This window comes from Pongo abelii, chromosome 20 (genome assembly GCF_028885655.2).
Source record: "Pongo abelii isolate AG06213 chromosome 20, NHGRI_mPonAbe1-v2.0_pri, whole genome shotgun sequence".
NCBI classification, from domain to species: Eukaryota; Metazoa; Chordata; class Mammalia; order Primates; family Hominidae; genus Pongo; species Pongo abelii.
Window position 1 is genome coordinate 3,494,264 of NC_072005.2, and position 19,893 is coordinate 3,514,156.

General features: G+C 61.1%; 1 protein-coding gene across 1 annotated transcript; it reads right to left on the minus strand.

Annotated features, from left to right (window-relative positions):
- Nucleotides 1–1,862: 1,862 nt before the first annotated feature.
- CACTIN (cactin, spliceosome C complex subunit) lies at nt 1,863–18,395 on the minus strand. The gene is made up of 10 exons (XM_024238106.3): nt 18,180–18,395; nt 15,267–15,741; nt 12,241–12,336; nt 11,661–11,806; nt 10,584–10,746; nt 10,378–10,492; nt 5,595–5,787; nt 4,690–4,812; nt 4,277–4,590; nt 1,863–3,638 (listed from the first exon to the last, which is right to left on the minus strand). The coding sequence occupies exons 1-10, from the start codon at nt 18,344–18,346 to the stop codon at nt 3,148–3,150; spliced, it is 2,283 nt and encodes a 760-aa protein (XP_024093874.3). The 5' UTR covers nt 18,347–18,395; the 3' UTR covers nt 1,863–3,147.
- Between the last annotated feature and the right edge of the window lie 1,498 nt (nt 18,396–19,893).

The window sequence follows — 19,893 nt, forward strand, 5'->3', positions numbered from 1 at the left end:
CGGCACTTCGGGTTCAATGGGAGCACGGGAGGCTCTGGTGGGAGGAGTTGTGAGGGGCTGGGGGGCAGAGGGTGGGAACAGACGCCGGGCTCAGGATATGCCCCCCGTGGCTGCGGTTTCCGGCGGGGGCCGGGCAGGGAGCGTCTATTCTTAGCTCTGGACACAGCCAAAGTCAGGAAGCTGGGTGGGGGTGGGGGCAGCTTCCAGGACACCAGGTGGACCTTGGGCCAGGGTGGGGAGTCATGGGGTAGATGGCGGGGGTGTGCAGAGCCTACCCCTGGCCCCCACCTCCAGTCTGCCTGCAGGGTCTCCTTGACACCCAGCTCGGAGGCCCTCCCCAGCTCACGTGCCCTCCGTAGCTCCCTGGTGCCCTGCTCCCCTAGGATCTGGCTCCTTAGCTTGGCCTGAGCCCTGTGTGCCCCCTGCCTTGGGCACAACTGCTGCCCTGTCCTCTGCAAGGCAGCCGTCACCCTTCTCGGCCAGCAGCCTGTCTTCCCAGGCCCAGTGCCTGTGACCCTTCGGGGGTCCCAGGGCCCCAGCTCTGCTCCATCCAGACTGAGGCCCCTGGCAAAACATGTGCCTTGCCAGTTGGAGGATGGCCATCTCCCTTGGGGTGCAAAAGGCACGTGAGGAGGAGGAAGCAGGATGCTGGGGCTGGGGGAATCTCTGCAGGGGCAGGTGGGGAAACTGAGGCAGGGACGGGGTGGTGGTCTGGGATTGGGATTCTCCAAGGTAGAGAAACCCAGCTTCTAATACTGGCTCTGCCACTTTCTGGGCTCAACAACGTGGGCTTTTGTGAGCCTCAGTTTCCCAAGCGGCCAAATGGAAGTAAATACTGTCACACAGAGCTGGTGGGAGGTCCGGGTTAGGCCCAGTACAGGCTGGGCTGCGCCAGCCACGCACACACAACCTGGGCTGTGACTACAGAACCTGGCCTGTCCCAAACACCACTCTGGGCTCAAAGTGCCTTCTGGTGTTGAGGATGTAGAAAGCTGTGATCACGCCCACTGCACTCCAGCCTGTCTCAAAAAAAGAAAAAGTGCCTCTCGAGTCCAGCACGGACTCAGCCCTGCCCCAGCAGCCTGTCCTGATCGGTGGTGGAGCTGGCCAGGGACCGAGGCAAGAGGCTGCCCAGAGGATTCTAAGATGGCTCTGGCCATCTGCCATCAACTTGTGATGTCTGCTAAAGGCTGGGCTGGGGATGGCGGTGTTGTGTGTGCTGCAATGCGATTCGGGATTCTGGAGCAGGCTGTTCAGGGTGGGCCAGGGTCTGCGCCGTGGAGAGGCGACACTGATCTGATGCACTTCCCTGGCCAGTTCCCAAGCCCTGTGCCAGAGACTTCCGGGATCCTGTTAGAGGTCGGGGCTGGGAGGTGACCAGTGCCCCAGGGGAGTGCAGGATCTGCCTCGCACCTCTGCCTACTGCAGTGAGGACATTTGGGGAGGCTCATGCTGGGCACTGAAGCACACTGGGCAGCATCCCTGGCCTCCACCCACTCCATGCCAGGAGCAGCCCCAAGGCGGGACCACCACGAATGTCCCCAGGCATGGCCAAGCGCTGCCCCCACGAGAGCCTGGGCCCAGGCCAGCAGCTGTGTCCACCCTTGTACCCTCCCTCCTGTCGTCTGGGAAATGGACTGTCACCCCCGCTGTGGGAGGCAAGGCAGAGGGGTGGGGGGCAAAGACACACCCGGGCACTAACACAGCTCCCAAGGGACCACCAGGCCCCAGTTGGGTGCCGTGTTGTTTCCCAGGCTCTTCCCTTGTGACAAATGCGCTGTGTCACAAACGCCGCCAGCAACTAGGGCAGCGGGTGTGGGGCAAAGGGACGTTACACTCTCTACATTTCTGCAAACCTAAGATTATTCTAAAATAAAACGTTTATTAAAAAAAACATGCAATCTTGCCAATAGGCCAATTCCACGAGAATAAAAGATTTTTTTTCCCACCTACAAAAGTCTTTTTAAAGAAACAAACGAAACTATTCCCAGATGAGGCAGGGTGTCTGGGAGGGGCCGTGGGTGGTCTGGGGCTGGTGACTGGTGAGGTTGGGTGGCCCTTTGAGGGTCCGGGAGGCACATTCCATTTTGCTTCTGTTGGAGATGTTCCCGTCAGATGCTGAAGGAACAAGCCTGCCGGCTGGGCCACTCCGACCTGGGCTGTAGCACCCATGTGGCCCTCGGCCCTCCTGGCCTGAGAAAGGGGAGTGAGAAGGAGCCACTGTCCTGACATGGGCAAAACTCAGGGTCACTGGTCTCGCGCCCCAAGGCCCCGTGAGCAGGCCAGATGGGGGGATCCCTGGGGGAAGCCCCTCACCATTCTCCAACCCCCAGGCTTCGGGGAGCCCCTGCCCTCCAGGCCCTGTGCTCGGAGGTAGGGAGAGGACGGCTCAGTGACTTTTGGTTCCCACGACCTTGACAGAGACAGGGACCTCCACGCATCCTCCATACCCGCTGCGGGGAAATGGACCCCACCAGCCAGCACGGGGTGAGTTGGGAGCCAGTCCCTGCAGAGTGTGGGTGTCCACAGATGGTCTCTTCTGCAGTGGCGGATCAGGCGCCAGCAGGGTCCCAGCCTCAGTGCTGCCGATGCGGGCGAGGGTGGCCTGTGGGCAGGGCTGGAGCTGCCCCAAAGCCGCGGGCTCTGCCTCACGCCCAGTGGGTGCCCCGTGATGTGGCAGTGCTGGCCTTGAGTTTCCTGCTTCTCACAAGCCTGGCAGCGCCAAGCCCGGGCCCCTCTGGCCCATCTCCACAGCTCCCTCTGTGGCCACCGCTTGGGGCAGGCCCTTTGGGCCCCACACCCAGCCTGGCTGAGGGGCGGCAGAGAGTGTCCACCTGGATGGTGAGGTCAGCTGGTGGCCGCTGGCCACCCTCGTGCTCAGAAGATGCCCCCAGCGGCCCCCACCGATGCATCGGGACCCTAGGCCAGCCCGTCCCAGCGTATCTTCAGCTCACCATGGCAGGCTCAATGGTGACCCCCCTTTTACATAGGGGGAAACTGAGGCCTGGCAAGGGAAGATGCAGCCTGAGGTGGGACGTGAACCCGCGGCCCTTCAGCCCAGACAGTGGCCCTGGAGTGACCACCAGCTTCACCAAAGCCCCTTTATTGCGCCCCCGAGGACACCTGCCTGCCGTTCCCCGGGGGCCGTCACCGCCGGTAGCGGTAGCGCTTGAAGTGGAACCACAGCTGGAAGATGCCGTTGGCAAACTGGCAGCGGAAGCCGTGACGGTGCGAGTATTCCCACTCGCGGTTGACGATCTTGAAAGCGATGTCCTCGTAGGGCGGCCCCGCGTGGAAGCGCAGGATGGCGAAATCCTTGTTGTCGGCACAGGCCTCCAGGAAGTACTCGGGCGTGGAGCGCTTGTCGATGAGGTCGGGGTAGAAGATGTTGAACTTGTATCCCTGCACGATCTTGGGCGGCGGGTTGTCAAAGTCGTAGTGCGTCTGGTTGTACTTGTTCCACTCAAAGCCCGTGTGTACGCGGTTGAAGAAACGCGGCTTGCGTGGCCGGTACTTGTCGGCCCACAGGTAGGCCTTGCCGGTGAGCGGCATCTCCACGCTGAACTGCGCCTCGTCCTGGCCCATACCCTCCTTGGCCCGCCGGAAGAAGATGTCCTCGGCGCTCTCGCTGGCGTCTCCTGCGGGCGGGACGGCGTTCACCCGGGCCTCGGCCTCCCCCTGGGTCCTGGCCTCCCTCCTAGCCTCTCTGGCAGGGGCGGCCGCTGGTGCCTCCCGCAAAAGGGAAACAGGCTGGGGCGGGCTAAGGCACATGGGGAGGGGACAGGCCTGGGGGACCCTGAGACCCGCACCATCTGCCCCGGAACTTGGTTTTTCATATCTATCGTCCTCCTGGGTGGGGACCAAGCGCAGCGCGCTTCCCCGCCGAGCGGCAGGAGAACCTGGTGGTTATGGCCTGGCTGCGGGATCCAGCCCCACGCATGACCCCCTAGGGGGTCCTGGCCCAGGGGTTTTCTGAAGCCGGTATTTTCTCCTCTGTCCTAGGACGGAGGCTGTCCAGGGAGTGCTCGGATAGCGGCCGGTAAAAGCTTCCACCACCTGTGGCCCCAAGGCCAGGGGGCCAGCAAGCCCAGGATGAATGAATGAACGCCCCAGTACACGTGCAGGTGACGGGAACGGTCGCTCAGAGACCCGGGGGAGAAGAATCAAGCAGCTCCCCACTGACGCCAAGAGCTTCGGCCGGGAAATGAGGCCGGAGAAGCCCCGCCCCCAGCTCGCCCCACCGGCCCCGCCCCCTGGCCTCCAGCCCCGCCCTTACCCGTGACCTGGAGCTGCTGGCGCGAGAGCTGCAGGCGCTGCAGGTCCTCATCCGGTTCCAGCACGTGCGCGTCCAGTGGCAGCTCGTGCGCAGTGAGCAGCCGCGGGCTGTACCTGCCGGCGTCGTAGTCGTCCAGGCTCTGCTGGATCAGGTCCTCCTCCATGAGCACCGCCTCGCCCTCGCCCTCGCCGTCACCGTCCCCGTCCCCGTCCCCGTCGCCCTCTGTCGGGGTCGCGGCGTCCACCTCGGCCTCCGCGGGGCCGCCCTCCGAGGAGGGCCCGGGCGGGGTGGGCGCCGCGTCCTCGGGCTCCAGGCTGGGGAGGAGAGAGCGTTGGAGGCGCGGAGGCTGCCCATGGCCCCTCCATCCTGCTCCGCGTCTGCATCGGCATCCCCAGGGTGCCGGCCGGGCCTACCTGCGGCTGGGGGACTGGGACTCCTGCTTGAGGATGGGGAACAGCGGCTCGCTCTCCACGCCCTGCTCCTGCTTCAGTTTGTACAGCTTCTGCCGCAGCACGTCCTGGTGGCGCTCACGCAGCCTGGGACGCAGGGCCCGGGTCACCCACATGGAGGCGAAGGGGCTCCGCGCCCCACCCCCACCGAGATTCTCACGCCCCTTTTTGCTGCAAGGAGCCTGAGAAGGTGGTGAGCAGCCATGGCTCTGTTCTGGCTGGGACCTTTGCCCAGGCTTGGTCAGTTCAGGGTCAAGGCTTATGGGAGAGGACGAGAGGACCCAGGTACCCCGGAGAACCATCCCGTGGCAGGGAGGGGTGGGTCTCTGTCTCATGTTAGAGTCTCAGTGTCTTGCGGCTGGGGCTGGCCGAGAGAAGGGGCCCAGCAGGACACCAGCCAACAAGCATGATAAATTTAGAGACATTTACAAATTAGCAGAGGAGACATGTATTTACACAGCGGTGCCAAAAACACTCCAGGAATCTGTACACAGCCAGAGGCCGGGAGGCAGCAGCGCTGGGAGGGTGCGGGCCTGGGCGGAAGGCAGCGTGGACAGGCAGGCCGCCTCCGGGCTTCCTGTGATACCATGGCTGCTGGAGCGCGCCAGGTACTCGCTAAAGAGCAGAAGCTCCTGGGGAGCCCTGTGAGACCAACGGGGCTCAGGACTCCGGGTGAGGGCACTGGAGCATCCTGGGGCCTTCCCGCTAGGGCATGGGCCTACGCGCCCCCCAGCCCCCCTTCATCACTCATAGGCCGGCCCGGCCAGTCGGCACTTTCCTGCCCCCCTCCACCCCACACGGTCCCAGGAGGAGGGGAGACCCATCCCACCCGGACGGCACCACCCCTGGTACCCACGCCCAGTGCTCACCGGGCCCGCGCCATGTGGGCGCGCAGCTGCTGCAGGAGGCTCTCCCAGTAGCCCATGTCCAGGTTGGGGCCCCCAGCGCGGATTTTGCCCTCGATGCCCTGGAAGATGACCTGCAGCTGGTTGTATGTCTTCCCCTTGAACACCGACTGCACGTCGGAGCTGACGGAGGCGTTGACCCCCTCACGGCGCTCACCTGCAACGGGGCGGGGGTATGGGGGGGCGGTTCCACATTTCCTAGGTGCTCCTCCACCCCATCAGGGCCTCCTCCCCTGCCATGGGGGGGTCCCCGTCCCCTCCTCTTCCCCCACAGGGGTCCCATCCAGTCCAGTCCCCTCCCCTCACGGGGGTCCCGCCTCCTCCCAGGTCTCAGGTTGTTGCCACCCTGGCCACAGCGGAGGGGAGGGGGTGGGCGGAGGTTGGGAGCCATGTTAAAATGCAGTTGCTGAGGCCTTGCCCTGGAGGCCCAGGCCCCCAGCGTGGGGGAGGCCAGGACTGGCCCTGAGAATGCTCCTCCCTGGGTGAGTCTCATATGTGGGTCTGGGAACCCTAGTTGTGGGCCCGGCCCACCAACGTGGCCCAACTCTGCCCTGGCCTTGGGCAACCCATGAGGGGGTGGGGGGTGTGCTCGGTAGCCAGGCTCTCTGGAATTCAGATCTGCTCTGCCAGCCCGGGCTGTGTGACTGTGCGCAAGTGGCCTGCCCTCTCTGGGCCTTGGTTTCCCTCTGTGAAGCCCAATGAGGAGCTCTGCCCTGGCAAAGAAAGCCACGCTGCTGGCCCCTGGGGATGTCCTGGGGCCGCCCTAGAACAAACGGCTCCCCACCGCCGCCCCCCATTCTACATGGAGTCTGTCTGGCATCTACCACTGGCCCGGGGGCCCAAGGCTCAAGTCCCTCCTCGATAGACGGGGAGGCTGCTGAGGGCGGGAGTGGGGTGCTGGGAGGCCAGAGCCCAGCCTGACTCCGCGTGCTCTGCCCCACATCGCGTGGCATACCAGCGGCCTCAGGGCTGCTCTCAGGCCACTGCCACCCACCCCGCTGGGTCTGGCCTCACCTCACAACCCTGCCCCCGTTGCTGCCCATGCCCAACCCCTGCCACCTCTGGGCCTTTGCACGTGCTGTGCTTCCTGCCAGCCACCCATCCTTCTCTGTCCCGTTCGCCTCCTGAATTCCTCGCATCCTCCATGCTCAGTGAGAACATCCCTTCCGCCAGGAAGCCCTCCCTGACCATCCAGCGATGGCAGCTTCCTGAGGCGGGCAATGGGGCTCGCTGTTGTTGTTCCCTGTGCCATGCTGGGCCCACAGGGAGCTTGGTGCATAGCTGCTGGCGACACACCGGGCAGGGGTAACCAGCACAGGCACCCTGCTCGAGACCTGCCTTCTCCAGTCCCCACTGGCGGACAGAGGGTCAAGAGGCCCACACCCAGACCACAGGGGACTGGATAGAGTCTAGACGGACCCGAGTCCCCTCCAGCCAATCACCTGGGACCCTGGAATCGGCACCCAGAGCTGCAGCCCCTTTGCTGGGCCCTAAGTGGCACTGGAATCCGTGGCAGCCCCAGCCAAGCACAGCGCGGCCGTGCCCAGACAGGCGGGGCTGCCACGAACACTGAAACCCAAGCAGAAGAGCCCAGCCGCGCGGCTCCCAGGAAGCCAGGCCAGGCGCCACCAGGTCAGCGTCTATAGAAAGCTGGGTCTGGACGTGCTGCTGCATGTCTGAATGCCTCCCGAATGCCCACAAGGGGGCCCAGGGGGGTTAGGGGGTCCCAGCAGCTGCCAGAGGCTGGGGGTGCAGGCCAAGGGCCCTGGGGCTGCATGGGGAGAGGCCAGACCCTATACAGGGTAGAAGGCTAATGAAGCTGAGCTGAGATGACACCCGTTTTCTACTGCACAACCTCCTGTAGGGTTAGAACTTCCTAGAAAAAGCTAGGTGCACCAAAATCTCACAAATCACCACTAAAGAACTTAATCATGTAAACGGCCAGGAGCAGTGGCTTACGCCTGTAATCCCAGCACTTTCGGAGGCTGAGGTGGGTGGATCACGAGGTCAGGAGACCAAGACCATCTTGGCCAACATTGTGAAACCCTGTCTCTACTAAAATACAAAAAATTAGCCGGGTGTGGTGGTGTGCCTGTAATCCCAGCTACTTGGGAGGCTGAAGCAGGGGAATCGCTTGAACCCAGGAGGCAGAGGTTGCAGTGAGCTGAGATCACACCACTGCACTCCAGCCTGGCGAGAGAGCAAGACACCGTCTCAAAAAACAAAAAAACTTATTCATGTAACCAACAACCACCTGTTCCCCAATAACCTACAGAAATAAAAAACTTAAATAATTTTGTAAAAAATTAAAAAGAAAAAGCATGCAGTCGCTCACGCCTTTAATCCTAGCCGTTTTGGAGGTGAGGCAGGAGGACTGCTTGAGGCCAGGAGTTCAAGACCAGCCTGGGCAACACAGTGAGACCCCATCTATACAAAAAATTTTCACAAGTGGCTGGGCACGGTGGCTCACGCCTGTAATCCCAGCACTTTGGGAGGCTGAGGCGGGTGGATCATGAGGTCAAGGGATCGAGACCATCCTGGCCAACATGGTGAAACCCCGCCTCACTAAAAATACAAAAATTAGCTGGGCGTGATGGCGCGCGCCTGTAGTCCCAGCTACTTGGGCAGCTGAGGCAGGAGAATCGCTTGAATCTGGGAGGCAGAGGTAGCAGTGAGCAGAGATCGCACCACTGCACTCCAGCCTGGTGACAGAGTGAGACTCCTTCTCAAAAAATAAATAAAATAAAATAAATTAGCTAGGTGTGGTGGTGAGCACTCGTAGTCCCAGCTTCTAGGGAGGCTGAGGCGGGAGGATCACCTGAGCCCAGGAAGTCGAGGCTACAGTGAGCCTTGATCACGCCACTCAACTCTAGCCTGGGCGACAGAGCGAGACCTTGTCTCTGAAAAATGAAAAGAAAAGTAAAAGAAAAAGCCCAATTAATTTAAGAAGATCCAAGACAGGGGCTCTGTAGGTCTCTGGGGGGACAGCAAAGTCAAGACCCCTCAGTTACCTACTCCTGGAAACCATGCTGAAAGGAGAATCAGAAAGAAACTCCCTCAGAGGACACCAAAGCCACCTGGGGTCCTCAGCTGTAATGCGTGAGGGGGAAGGAGGGCTGAGGCAGACGTGGTGGAGGCAGGCCACAGAAGGGACGGGAGAGGCCGGGGCCTAGGGCAATGGGGCACGCTGGAAATGCCTCCCAGGCTTATAGGAGAGGGCGGGGCCTAGGGCAACGCTGGAAATGCCTCCCAGGCTTATAGGAGAGGGCGGGGCCTAGGGCAACGCTGGAAATGCCTCCCAGGCTTATAGGAGAGGGCGGGGCCTAGGGCAACGCTGGAAATGCCTCCCAGGCTTATAGGAGAAGGCGGGGCCTAGGGCAACGCTGGAAATGCCTCCCAGGCTTATAGGAGAGGGCGGGGCCTAGGGCAACGCTGGAAATGCCTCCCAGGCTTATAGGAGAAGGCGGGGCCTAGGGCAACGCTGGAAATGCCTCCCAGGCTTATAGGAGAGGGCGGGGCCTAGGGCAACGCTGGAAATGCCTCCCAGGCTTCCTGCAGCTGGTGGGTAGGGTCTGCGGCTTCTGAAGGAAAATGTACTGCACCCAGAAGTCTTTCCCCAGCCCCGCTGCCACCAGCAGGAGCACACCAAGACCCTTACGGACACGTCTCTGATGCTGGAGAATTGCCCTGCCTCTCTCAGGTTATGGGAGGATGTACCCCATGGAGGAGACCACTGGAGGGACGGGATGGCTGAGTGACCTCCACCTCCGGGCAAGACAAAGCTCCACTGAAAAAGAGGAAAGCCACAGGTTCTTTCCTAGGAAGGACCTGCCACAGACCACACTGAGGGCTGCAAATGACACTGACCCAGCCTCCTGGGATCCTCGGCCACCATAGGCTGGTGGCAGCCAAGGCCTGAGAGAGAGGGAAGAGGAAGGACCAGGTCTATCGACAGGGATGCGTGGCCCATGAGAGCCAGGCACTGTTATAGCAGCCGCCGGGGCGTGGATTTTGGGGTGGAGGGGGCAGGGCTGCTGTGGTTGGCTTTTAGACCGGGGGGGTCTCATCTAGGGCAATTCTGCCCCCAGGGGACTCTGAGCGACGTCTGGGAACATCTGCGGTTGTCAGGACTAGGGGTGCTCCTGACCCGGGGTGGGAGGAGGCCAGGGACATTGCTCAGCACCCAGCAGTGTCCAGGACGGCCCCATCCTAGGGAACGGCCCAGCCCGCATGTCCACAGTGCTCGGGGTAGACGCTTTAGAGCATCCCCATGACCATGTGTGTGCAACCACACAGAGGGGAGGGAAATGTGATTTTAAAAGCCCATCAGGTTGGAGGGGCATGAACTGACCCATGGGACGGGGAGCGCCCTGAAGCAGGGCTGCACGGCCTTCAGGCCAGGTGGCGCGAGACCTGCCGTCAAACAGGCAGAGCCACTGTGAGCACTGAGACCCGAGCGGAAAGCCCTGTCGCTCCCGTGAAGCCGGCACCGCGAGTCGGCGTTTACGGGACGCTGGGTCTGGATGCTGCTGGCCCTGCACCCCAGACAGAGGCCCGCCCCACTGCACCCCTCCCAGGGCCTACTGCTCGCTGCTGCCCCCTGGTGGCTCGGCCCAGAAGGGGAGGCCCTAGTTGGGGAAACTGAGGCCTGCAGAGAGCACCAGGCCCCACAGCAAGTCTGAGGCTTCTGGGTAAACCCTGTAGCCCCCGCAGCTCCCCTGGAGCCCAGGCGCACGCCCGCCGTTACCTGGCCCCTTGCCCGAGGCCTCCAGCTTGCGGAGCTTGGAGATCTCGTCCTCGGTAATGGTGGTCATGTCCCGCCAGAAGTCGGCATTCTTGCCCTGCTCCAGCTCCATGTAGACCTGGGGGGCGGGAGGCAGGGGTCAGGGCACGGGCGTGGCTGGGGTGGGGGTGAGGGTGCAGGTCAGCGGAGCATCGGGTGGGGCTGGGTACCTGGATGTCCTCCAGCAGGTCCTCCATGTCGGCCACGGTGAGGCCGTTGAGGAACGTGTAGGGCTCATGCATCTCCACGGCCAGGTCGTCATCCTCAGCGCTGATGTACTTGGCCAGCAGGTCGATGGGCTTGGCCCGCCCGTCCCGGATGCGGATCTTGGAACTGTGGGGAGCAGGGGAAGGTGGCGTCAGAGCCTGGGCTGTACCCTCCACGCTGAAGACCCTGCCCTTGGGGTGACCACACCAGTGGGAGCCAGGGAGGGGCCTGACCCATTGGGGGTGGTCAGGGAAGGCTTCCTGGAGGAGGAGGAGGAGGAGGAGGAGGAGGAGGAGGAGGAGGAGGAGGAGGCATAAGGTAGGGTGAGCCGGGTCAGCCAGAGGGCGCAGGCCAGCAGTGCAGACAGAGTGCACACAGCACGGACCCGGAGGGTGGGCCAGGTGGGAGGGGCTTCTTGGAGGGCATCTGGGATGTGCCCAGGAGGGCGGCTTCTATGTGGGCTGTGATGGGGAAGAGTGGAGGAACTGAAGCAAAGGCAGGTTGGGAGGCCAGAGTAGTCACCGCCTCGCAACCACCTCCTCCCCCAGGCAGACCACTCGGGGCAGAGAGCCAGGGTTCTGTTCTGGGCCTGCAGCGGGGCACGCATTGCAGGCGGGCCCTGGTCCAACCCAAGGGAACCCGTCACCAGGCAGGCCCGAGCTGGGAGGAGCCTGATGTCACCTGCCACGGGGCCCAAGGCAAGCAGGGACACCCCAGAGCCTCAGCTTGTCTGTAAACCGGGCGGATGGGAGTGCCACCCTCCTGGGTGGAGTGTGGGAGGGACAACCGCAGTCGGTGCAGAACCGGCGTCCAGCATGCATGGGGTGCCATTCACCTGGGCCCGTCTCCTCTGCACCCTGCCCAGCGGGGGAGGGCAGGAGACAGAAGCCTTGCCGCCCAGGAAGGAGTCGGGAAGGGAAGGTCCCAGGAAGTGCCGCATGGGACCCTGAAGGGTGGGAGAGCAGTGGCTTCCAGAGTGACAGCCAGTGCCCGGCCCTGGCTCCAAGTCTGGGTCGGGGGGAGGGGAGGCCCCGGCGCACCGCAGCTTGGCTTGCTGGAGGTGGAAGTTGTCCTCCTGCTCCTCCCATGTCTTGAAGTGCTCTGCCTCCTTCTCGCGCTGCAGCATCTCCAGCTCCTGCTCGCGCATGGCCTTCTCCCGCTCCCGCTCCAGCCGCAGCTGCTTCACCTACAGGCACAGGAGGCTGAGGGCAGCCGGGGCCATGGGGTCCGCGGGGCTGCGGAGGGAGGGGCTGTGGTCATGGTGGCCCAGCCTCCACCCAGCTGCCCTGGGCACAGGGATTGGTCTGGAGATGCCTGGGCTGGTGGACAGACCTTGGGAAGGGAGAGGGCCCTCCTGCCCGAGACTCAGCAGCTCGGAGCAGCTGGGGCCCTCTCAGCCACCCTGAAGAGAGCATGTGGGAGTGAAGGCCCAAGGCCAGCAGAGCCAAGAGGTGAAGGGAAACAGCTTCCTGAGGCCATGGTCTGAGCCCCTGGGTCCAGCCTTACCTGAAGCCAGCCCCCGGGACTTCCCACCTACGCCCCTCAAGTCCCGCCAGAGGGGGCAGGCCTCCAGGCCCTGGAGAGGGAGGGCCCTGCCCAGTGGGCTGGCGGGGTGCCTACCTTCTGCAGCTCCAGCCGGTTGTCCTCCTGGATTCTCTTGTTCCGCTCCTTCAGCTCCTTTTCCTCCAGGTGGCTGATCCCCTTCTTCTCCAGGGCCTGGAAGCGCCAAGCACACCCGCCCTGAGCACAGACCTGCCCCCTCGCCCCCCTCCTCAGCTCCTTCGTCCAAGAGATTGACCAGGGCCCTTGTTTTGCAGAGAGAGGTGACCTGCCAACACTGCACGTCTTCCAACCCCCTCCTGAACGTTCCTGAAACTCAGTGGATCCAATTCAGCACAGACATGGAGCCTCCACTGGGAGTGAGATGTATGCAAAGGGGAAGAAGGGGCCACCCCAACTCCCAACAGGAGGGCCTCGCTCGGGGCCACCCCAACTCCCAACAGGAGGGCCTCGCTCGGGGCCACCCCAACTCCCAACAGGAGGGCCTCGCTCGGGGCCACCCCAACTCCCAACAGGAGGGCCTCGCTTGGGGCCACCCCAGCCCCCAACAGAAGAGCCTTGCTCGGGGCCTGCTGACTCGCTCTACCAGGGAGTCTAGGTGCTTCGGACCTGAAGGCCACGCCCTCAGCAAGTCAGGGTCCCCCACTGCACGTGGGACAGGGCAGGAACAGTGAGTGGGGGCAGCAGCAGCTCTGCAAGCTAACCTGCGGGGTCATGGGGCCCCGCCCACACAGCGGGGCACAGGGGTGGCCACTGATGGGCTTGTCCCAGCCTGGAAACCCTCAAAGCTGGCTTCTTCCAGCAGCTGTCTGAGAGCCTGGTGCGGAGCCCCCATTCCCGACCACCTTTCCCAGGCTCCCGGCGCCCCGTCACCATGAGGGGGTTCCAGGACCCCCTGCCGTCCAGAAGAACTTGCCTCCAGGGACACAGGCTGCCTGGCTGGGGACCACCCCCTAGACACCCGGGCCACTCTGTGGTCTATCCAGCCCAGCCTGGGGCTGCTTCCACAAGCGTCAATGATGACCACATCTTCCTCCTCCACGCCCAGCACACCACAGGCACACAGCACACGGCGGCGATGAAGTGCCAGGCAGCAGTGTGTGCCTCAATAAAGAACCTTGGGGGGTCTGGGGAGCAAGGGGCCAGGAAGGGCTCTCTCAAGCGGGGAACTGTCAGTTGAGGCCTGATGGAAGAGAACAGCCGGGGAAGGGGCAGAGCACATCCAGGCAGGGGCGCGGCAGTGTGAGGGCCCCGAGGCGGAAGGAGCTCGTTGTGTTCTCAGACGACATCGGGCAGAAGCCACCTGGGGACCCCACAGCTCCCAACTGCGCAACCAGCGAGCAAGTGCAGTCGGCCCAGCCCACACGTTGCCTGCTCCACCCCCTCCACAAGTGGATGCTGCTTCAGATGAGCTGTGTCCCCCACAGGCACATCCCCGTCTGAAACCCTGCAGCTGTAATCGTGACCCTATGTGAAACAAGGTCTTGGCCGGGTATGGTGGCTGACACCTGTAATCCCAGCATTTTGAGAGGCCAAGGCGGGCAGATCACTTGAGGTCAGGAGTTCAAGACCAGCCTGACCAACATGGTTAAACTCCGTCTCTACTAAAACTACAAAAATTAGCTGAGTGTGGTGGCACCCGCCTGTAATTCCAGCTACTTGGGAGGCTGAGGCAGGGGAATCACTTGAACCCGGGAGGCGGAGGTTGCAGTGAGCCGAGATTGTGCCATTGCATTCTAGCCTGGGCAACAGAGTGAGACTCCATCTCAAAAAAAAAACAAAAGTGATGAGGTCTTGCAGACGTAGGTAAGATGAGGTCATCCTGGAGGTGGCGGGCCCTCATCCAATGCCTGGTGTCCTCATGAGAAGAGGAACATTTAGACAGACACACGGAGCAGAAGGCCATGTGGAGACAGAGACGGGAAGACAGCCAGCCACGCAACACAGGAACAGGTCGGGTTCTGCGGCTACAAGCCAGGGAGGGCCCAGGAATCACCGGCCATGACTGAAGCTGGGAGAGGCAGGAGGGGCCTCCACTCGGTCCCCGGAGGGAGTGGGGTCCTGCCCACACCTGCCCATGCCTTGATTTTGGACTTCTGGCCTCCAGAACAAAGAGATGATAAGTTCTATTGTCTTATGCCACCGGTGTGACTGGTGGCTAAATGGCAGGCGCAGAATGAAACAACCAGCTCAGACGACAGAGCGCCTGGAACTGTGGAACCTTGTCCTGGGTACGTGACGCCAAGAGCTGGCTCTCTAGACAGGTTTCAGGTTGGGCTGGTGTTTGGGGCAAAGAATGGCTGAAGCTTACACCACAAGAGACACAGTTAATGGCAAGAAAATGACGGTGGGCTGGATGCAGTGGCTCACGCCTGTAATCCCAGAACTCTGGGAGACCGAGGTGGGAAAATCACTTGAGCTTAGGAGTTCGAGACCAGCCTGGCCAACATAGTGAGACTCCATCTTTACAAAAAAATACAAAATGAGCCGGGCATGGTGGTGGTGCCTGTGGTCCCAGCAAGTGAAAAGGCTGAGGGAGGAGGCTCGCTTGAGGCCAGGAGGTGAAGGCTGCACTGAGCCATCATCACGCCACTGCACTCCAGCCTGGGCAACAGAGCGAGACCCTGTGTCAAAAAAAGCAAGCTGGCCGGGCGCGGTGGCTCACGCCTGTAATCCCAGCACTTTGGGAGGCCGAGGCAGGCGGATCACGAGGTCAGGAGATGGAGACCATCCTGGCTAACACGGTGAAACCCTGTCTCTACTAAAAATACAAAAAATTAGCTGGGTGTGGTAGCAGGCACCTGTAGTCCCAGCTACTAGGGAGGGTGAGGCAGGGGAATGGCGTGAACCCAGGAGGCGGAGCTTGCAGTGAGCCCAGATCGCGCCACTGCACTCCAGCCTAGGCGACAGAGCGAGACCGTGTGTCAAAAAAGAAAGCTGATGGCGGCAGAAGCTGGCTTATGCATGCGTGTGTAAAACCCAACTCTTGCACGATCAAGGGCAGGCTGGGAGTGCCTCGAGTGTTGGGGTCTCCAGAAACAGCAGAAATGCTACAGGGACAGAGGCCACCACCCGGCGGGGCCCACCTTGTTCCAGATGAAGGTGCCCAGCAGGTTGTTGTCTCCAAAGGGGTTGTCGGTGTTGGTGTAGCCCATGTACTCCTCACCCCAGCCCATCTTCTCCCGCTTCTTGCGCTCCTTGGCCTCCTTCTTGGCCAGCCGCCGTGCGCGCTTCTCCTCAGGCGTCTCAAAGGCCTTCATCAGCTCCTCCTGCTGCTTCCGCTCCTCCCGCAGCCGCAGCCGCTCCTGCAGGCTCTGCTGCTGGCTCAGGGCAGCCGCGGCCGCCCGAGGGCTCTGGGATCGCCCTGGAGATGTGGAGCTGGAGGCTGAGGAGCTAGGAGACCAAGAGCGTGTGCGCCGTCGCCGGCGAGCCCACTGGCCCCGTGACTGCTCCTCTCCCGAGTCCGACTGAGAGGACCCATCCCTTGAGTGCCACCGGGGCCGCGGGGGGCTCCGGCTTCGCATCCCTGAGCGCTGCCACCGCTCTTCCTCCGAATCTGACCTGCGGAGAGGACCCATGGATGCCTTCTCAGTGCCTGCCGCTGTCATCTGCTCCACAGATGCTTACTGGGTGCCCGTGGGGCAGCAGGCACTGTTCTAGGTTTTGGGGACACAGCAGTGACCCAAATACTGATGGCTTCTGCCTTCCTGGGCTCACCCTCCGGTGGGCCCCAACAAGGAAGACATCAACAAATAAACACACCATGCAACACTAGGCAGAGGCAGAAGCCACAAAGAGTAGCGATGCCCAGCACAGGGGCTGGGGCTGCAGGGCCAAGGTCGGAGAGGGGCTCTCTCAGGAGCTGACACTGAGCCAAGGTCTGGAGGGAGTGGGGAGGCAGCGATGGGTGGATTCGGAGGGAGAGTGTTCGAGGCAGAGCAAGAGCAAGGGCCTAGAGGCAGGCACTGACCTGCCACGTTCTAAGAACAACGAGGAGGCTGTGTGGCTGAGACAGAGTGTGGGGGAGAGGGAGGAGGCGCGGGCAGGGAGGTGGCTGGGGCTGGTGGCGCAGGAATGATAAGGGTATGAACCAGGGACCCGAACACATTTAGGTTGTCAAGGGAGGGCTTCCTAGATGGAAGTGGTATTTGAACTAGTCCCACAGGATGGACAGGAGTTAACAGAGGACAGCGCAGGGAATGGAAGATGCACAACCTCAGGGGTGGTTCAGGGGCCTTTAATTTTATTTATTAGAGACAAGGTCTATTAGACACAGAGTCTACTAGAGACAAGGTCTATATTTTTATTTACTAGAGACAGAGTGTCCCTCTGTCACACAGGCTGGAGCGCAGTGGCACGATCAGAGCTCACTGCAGTCTTGACCTCCTGGGCTCAAGCCATCCTCTCGCCTCAGCCTCCTGAGTAGCGGCGACTACAGGCACACACCACCATACCCAGGTAACTCTTTACATTTTTTTGTACAGAGGGGTCTTGCTATGTTGCCCAGGCTGGTCTTGAACTCCTGGGCTCAGGCAAGCCTCCTGTCTCAGCCTCCCAAAGTGTTGGGACTACAGATGTGAGCCACTGCGCTCAGTCACGTTTAGGGGTCTTTGTACACAGAGAACTGCCAAATATTTTGTTAAATGCTCTACCTATTAAGCTCATGTCAAAAAATCTAAACTATGTTGAAACCAATCATTGCAGAGCCCTTAAATATTGGCCACAAGTTCAACTGAATTTTCGTGAATATTAATTCTAATTACATATCTAGAGTGGCAAATTATTGCGAATAATTCCAATACCAAAAAATGGTAGGCGAAAAAACACAAAGATGACATTAACAAGACTTATGGGCAGGCGCAGTGGCTCACGCCTGTAGTCTCAGCACTTTGGGAGGCCGAGGCGGGCAGATTACTTGAGGCCAGGAGTTCAAGACCTGCCTGGCCAACATGGAGAAACCCCAGCTCTACGAAAAAATACAAAAATTAGCTGGGTGTGGCAACACGCGCCTGTAATCCCAGCTACCCGGGAGGCTGAGGCTGAAGAATCGCTTGAACCCAGGATGCAGAGGTAACAGTGAGCCGAGATCGTGCCACTGCACCCCAGCCTGGGCGACAGAGCAAGACTCCGTCTCAAAAACAAACAAACCAAAAAACCAACAACAGATGAGTGAACTAGGCCCAGAGCGGGGCAAGACTGGCCTGTCAGCCACGAAGGGGCTGAGCCAGCACTGGGGCCCCGGTCTGGGAATCAGTCCCTGTCCCCATTCTGGTTTCTCTGTACTAGAGCCGACTCAAAGCAAATCCGACCAAGTGCCCCATCTCCAGAAGAAAAGGACCGTGGGGAAGCTGAGATTCAGGTACTAGGAGTCAGCTGTGAGTCCTGCCAGCTGACACCGAGTCTTCTTCCCTCCCACAGCCCACCTCCATTAGCAAATGTTGTCTCCTCTACTTCCAGAATCCCTCTGAAATCTACGCACTTTGCCCGCTGTGGTTGACTACAGCCTCCCTCTCATCGAGGCTGCCATCATCTACTGTCTGGACAATTGTGCCGTCCTCCTCTGGTGCCGCTCCTGCCTACCCCGCTCCATCCCTTTTCCACCTCAAAGCCAGAAAGTTTGCGGAGTTAAGTCAGTCCACGTCACTCCCCTACCCAAACTCCTCTCAAGGCTCTCCATTTCCCTCCGACTAATAGCCAAGATCTAATGTGCTGAGCACACAGGACTCGACATGATATGATCTGATCTCTCGTTACCTCCCCGCCGCCTCGCTCACCCGGCTCCGGGCTGTCCCTCCAACCGCCCGGTCCCCTGCCTGGAACGCCTCTCGCTTTCCTTCCGCTGCCAGGTTAATTTCGACCGGTGGTCAGTTGTCCCCTTCTCCAGGAAGCCCTCCCCGAGTAAGTCGGGGGTTTCCCGGTTCCCCGGGATCTCCAACCCTCGGTCGGGCGCTCCTGAGGTAGGAGCCGGATCCCCAGCGCTGCTCCCGCAGCGACCCCACCTGCGCTCCCGGCTCCGCCTCCTCCGTCTGCGCCGTCCCTCGTCCTCCCGGCGCCGCCGGTTTCGCCGCCCATGGCTCCTGCTCCGACTTCGGCTCCTGCTCTGACTCCGCTGCCTTCGGCCCCGGCGACTCGCTGACCGCGAGCGCGAGCGTGTGTCCCGACCCATCGGCTGGGCCAGTTGCCGCGGCACCGACACCAATAGCCGAAGCCTGCGCTGGGGGCCTTCCTCGCCCACGGCGCTCTCCAGGCTGCCCCATTTGCGCCTGAGCCAGGAAGGAGCAACCCATCCCGCCGCCCCAGCCCACAAGGACTCCGACGCCCCAGACTCTCCACTACGTCTGAAAATGTGGACCGCGTGATTGACTCCAGTGGTATTGTCTCCTCCAGGGTGGCGGAGTCTCCTTTCAGGCAGTGCTGGAGGCAGCCCCAGGCGGGTCCCCGCGCCTCAGGGGGCCTGAGAAACTGTGGGCGGGGCAAGGACAAAATAGGCATCTTGTGCAGGGAGGGGCCTGCCAAGGCGGGACCAATAAGAAGCGGGTCTAGGCCGGAAGTGGGCCTTCACTGGCGTGACCAGGGGCGTAGCCGAGGAGAGGCGTGTCCGGGGAAGCGAGGTCCCCTAAAGGCGAGGAACCGGGAAGGTCTTAGGTGCCAGGCAGCTCCAGAGGGCAGAGGGTGGGCACGGGGACAGAAACTGAAAAGCCTTCCTATGAGAGTCATCGTTATGCTCCACCACCTGCCAATGAACACCTATGTATTTTGGGAGTTAAGCTTTAAAAAAAAAAAAAACTTTGATAACTCCCTGTAGTCCCCCATCAACCCATTTTACAGATGGGGAAACTGAGGCTCAGAGAGGGAATGTCACTCTTAACACTTGCCTTCTCAACCCAGGCTGCCCAGCTTTGTGGTGTGGGTGCTGGGGACCCGTGGGAGGGTTGTGAGCAGGGTTTGGGGGACTTGCTGTTGAAACAAGTTTGGCGTGGGAGGACGGACTTCAGGGGCAAGGCTGGAGGCCAGAGACCTAGAAGACGCTGATGTCCCGTCCTGAGCTCCCCTAGCCATCCATGGTCCCTGCTACCACCACCCCGTGCAGTTCTAACCACTCGGGGCTGGGGAAGGCCTGTTTATGGAGGATGATAGTAATTTAAGCTAAACTTTAAAATGTTTATCTTGGCCGGGCGCGGTGGCTCACGCCTGTAATCCCAGCACTTTGAGAGGCCGAGGCGGGCGGATCACCTGAGGTCAGGAGTTCAAGACCAGCCTGGCCAATATGGTGAAACCCTATCTCTACTAAATAATACAAAAATTAGCCGGGCGTGGTGGCAGGCACCTGTAATCCCAGCTACTTGGGAGGTTGAGGCAGGGAGAATTGCTTGAACCTGGGAGGCGGAGATTGCAGTGAGCCAAGATCGTGCCACTGCACTACGGCCTCGGCGATAGAGCAAGACTCCATCTCAAAAAAAAAAAAATTAAAAATTAAAATTAAAATGTTTATCTTGAGTGGGGCGCAGTGGCTCATGCCTGTAATCCCAACACTTTGGGAGGCTGTGGCAGGTGGATCTTGAGGTCAGGAGTTCGAGACCAGCCTGGCCAACATGGTGAAACCCCGTCTCTACTAAAAATACAAAAATTAGCCGGGCATGGTGGCACACTTGGAATTCCAGCTACTCGGGAGGCTGAGGCAGAAGAATCGCTTGAACCCAGGAGGCGGAGGTT